This window comes from Frankliniella occidentalis, unplaced genomic scaffold, assembly GCF_000697945.3.
Source record: "Frankliniella occidentalis isolate FOCC.00 unplaced genomic scaffold, Focc_3.1 Scaffold1, whole genome shotgun sequence".
In the NCBI taxonomy this organism is placed as follows: Eukaryota; Metazoa; Arthropoda; class Insecta; order Thysanoptera; family Thripidae; genus Frankliniella; species Frankliniella occidentalis.
This window is the reverse complement of record NW_026267131.1, coordinates 4,680,766-4,681,933: the sequence shown is the minus strand read 5'-3', so window position 1 is coordinate 4,681,933 and position 1,168 is coordinate 4,680,766. Positions and strand designations below refer to the sequence as shown.

General features: G+C 41.5%; 2 protein-coding genes across 2 annotated transcripts in view; one reads left to right on the top strand and one right to left on the bottom strand.

The window, feature by feature from the left end:
- Positions 1-394, top strand: part of LOC113217327 (lysosome-associated membrane glycoprotein 1) — a 14,373-nt gene extending 13,979 nt beyond the window's left edge. The window contains exon 6 of the mRNA XM_052271266.1: positions 355-394. Within this exon, the coding sequence (XP_052127226.1) occupies positions 355-379 (25 nt within the window). The 3' untranslated portion in view covers positions 380-394. The remainder of the gene's footprint in view (positions 1-354) is intronic.
- LOC113217307 (maternal protein exuperantia) overlaps positions 1-1,168 on the bottom strand; it is a 542,899-nt gene that overhangs the window by 491,513 nt on the left and 50,218 nt on the right. The gene's annotated exons all lie outside the window — the stretch shown is intronic.

Here is a 1,168-nt window from a genome sequence, read left to right as displayed (position 1 = left end):
TTCATTTGTAATCTAGCTTTGACAGAAAGCAGTACAAAGTTAATATACATAATAGAACATACTATTTGAAGCTGGCAAAATCATTGTTAAAAAGAACTCCGTTATTGAGATTGCTAGTAAACACCTATTTAGCACAGTTTTAAATATCTTTTCATTTTTGATTTCCTGAGGGAGGTGGTTGAATAGTCCCCTCTCAATACAATGGATTACGTTTTCAAATTCACTGCGGTATTTCTTTCTGTGTGGTAGTCTTTTTTCCCTCAGAGAGGAGTACCGTAGTGAGTTGAGTTATAATTGTTGAGTAATAAATGATAGCACACATAGCGCTAAAAGTACCATTTAATATGATTGCAGGAACACGGCCCGGGAATGTTCTTGACCTGAGCATAGAAGTCCATGGAGTCATTTTTACCTGAAAGTACAGGTGAGTTGACAGGAAAGTAACAAAAGCTGGTCCAATTTGTCTCTGTTCAGACGCTATCAGAAGCTCCCTTTGGTGTGCATCAAAGTTCAGTTTTTAATAGTTTTTGTAGTGCCTTGGTTCTTCCCTGACAATTTCAATCCTCCCCCGTCAAAATCCAGGCTGGAATTGGTTTGAATTGGTGGGGCAGACTCCCCTTCCACTTGGTATGTGTAAATATTATGGAGCTGGCCCACTACAGCAGAGTTCTTTTCCTGTTACTTTAGCTAGTGCGCCTTACATAGACAACCCGCTCATAGTTCAAAAGACCACCCCTTAAAACTCAAGTTTCTGAGGACAGGGGTGATTTCTGACAGAACCAAAAGTAGTTTTGAGGTCCTCAGGTTCACCTCTATCGATTCGAGTATTTTTCCGTCGAAATCTGGACCCATCAATTAGCCTTTGTAAATTTGGCCAAAAATGAAAAATTCGAAAATTGCTGGAAATGGTTGGGATTGGTCCGACAGCATCCTCTTTCAATCTCTCTGTCGAAATTTCACGCTGCCGGGCCATTTTAAGTGAATTATGCCTGTTTTTCTTGGGCCCGCCTGCTAGGTAGGCAGCCCGTTGTACGCTGCCCGCCAGATTCAAAAGACCACCCTTTAAAACTCAAGTTACTGAGGACAGGGTGGTTTCTGACGGAATCAAAAGTAGTTTTGTGGTCCCCTGGTTCACCCCTATCGATTCGACTATTTTTCCGTCGAAATC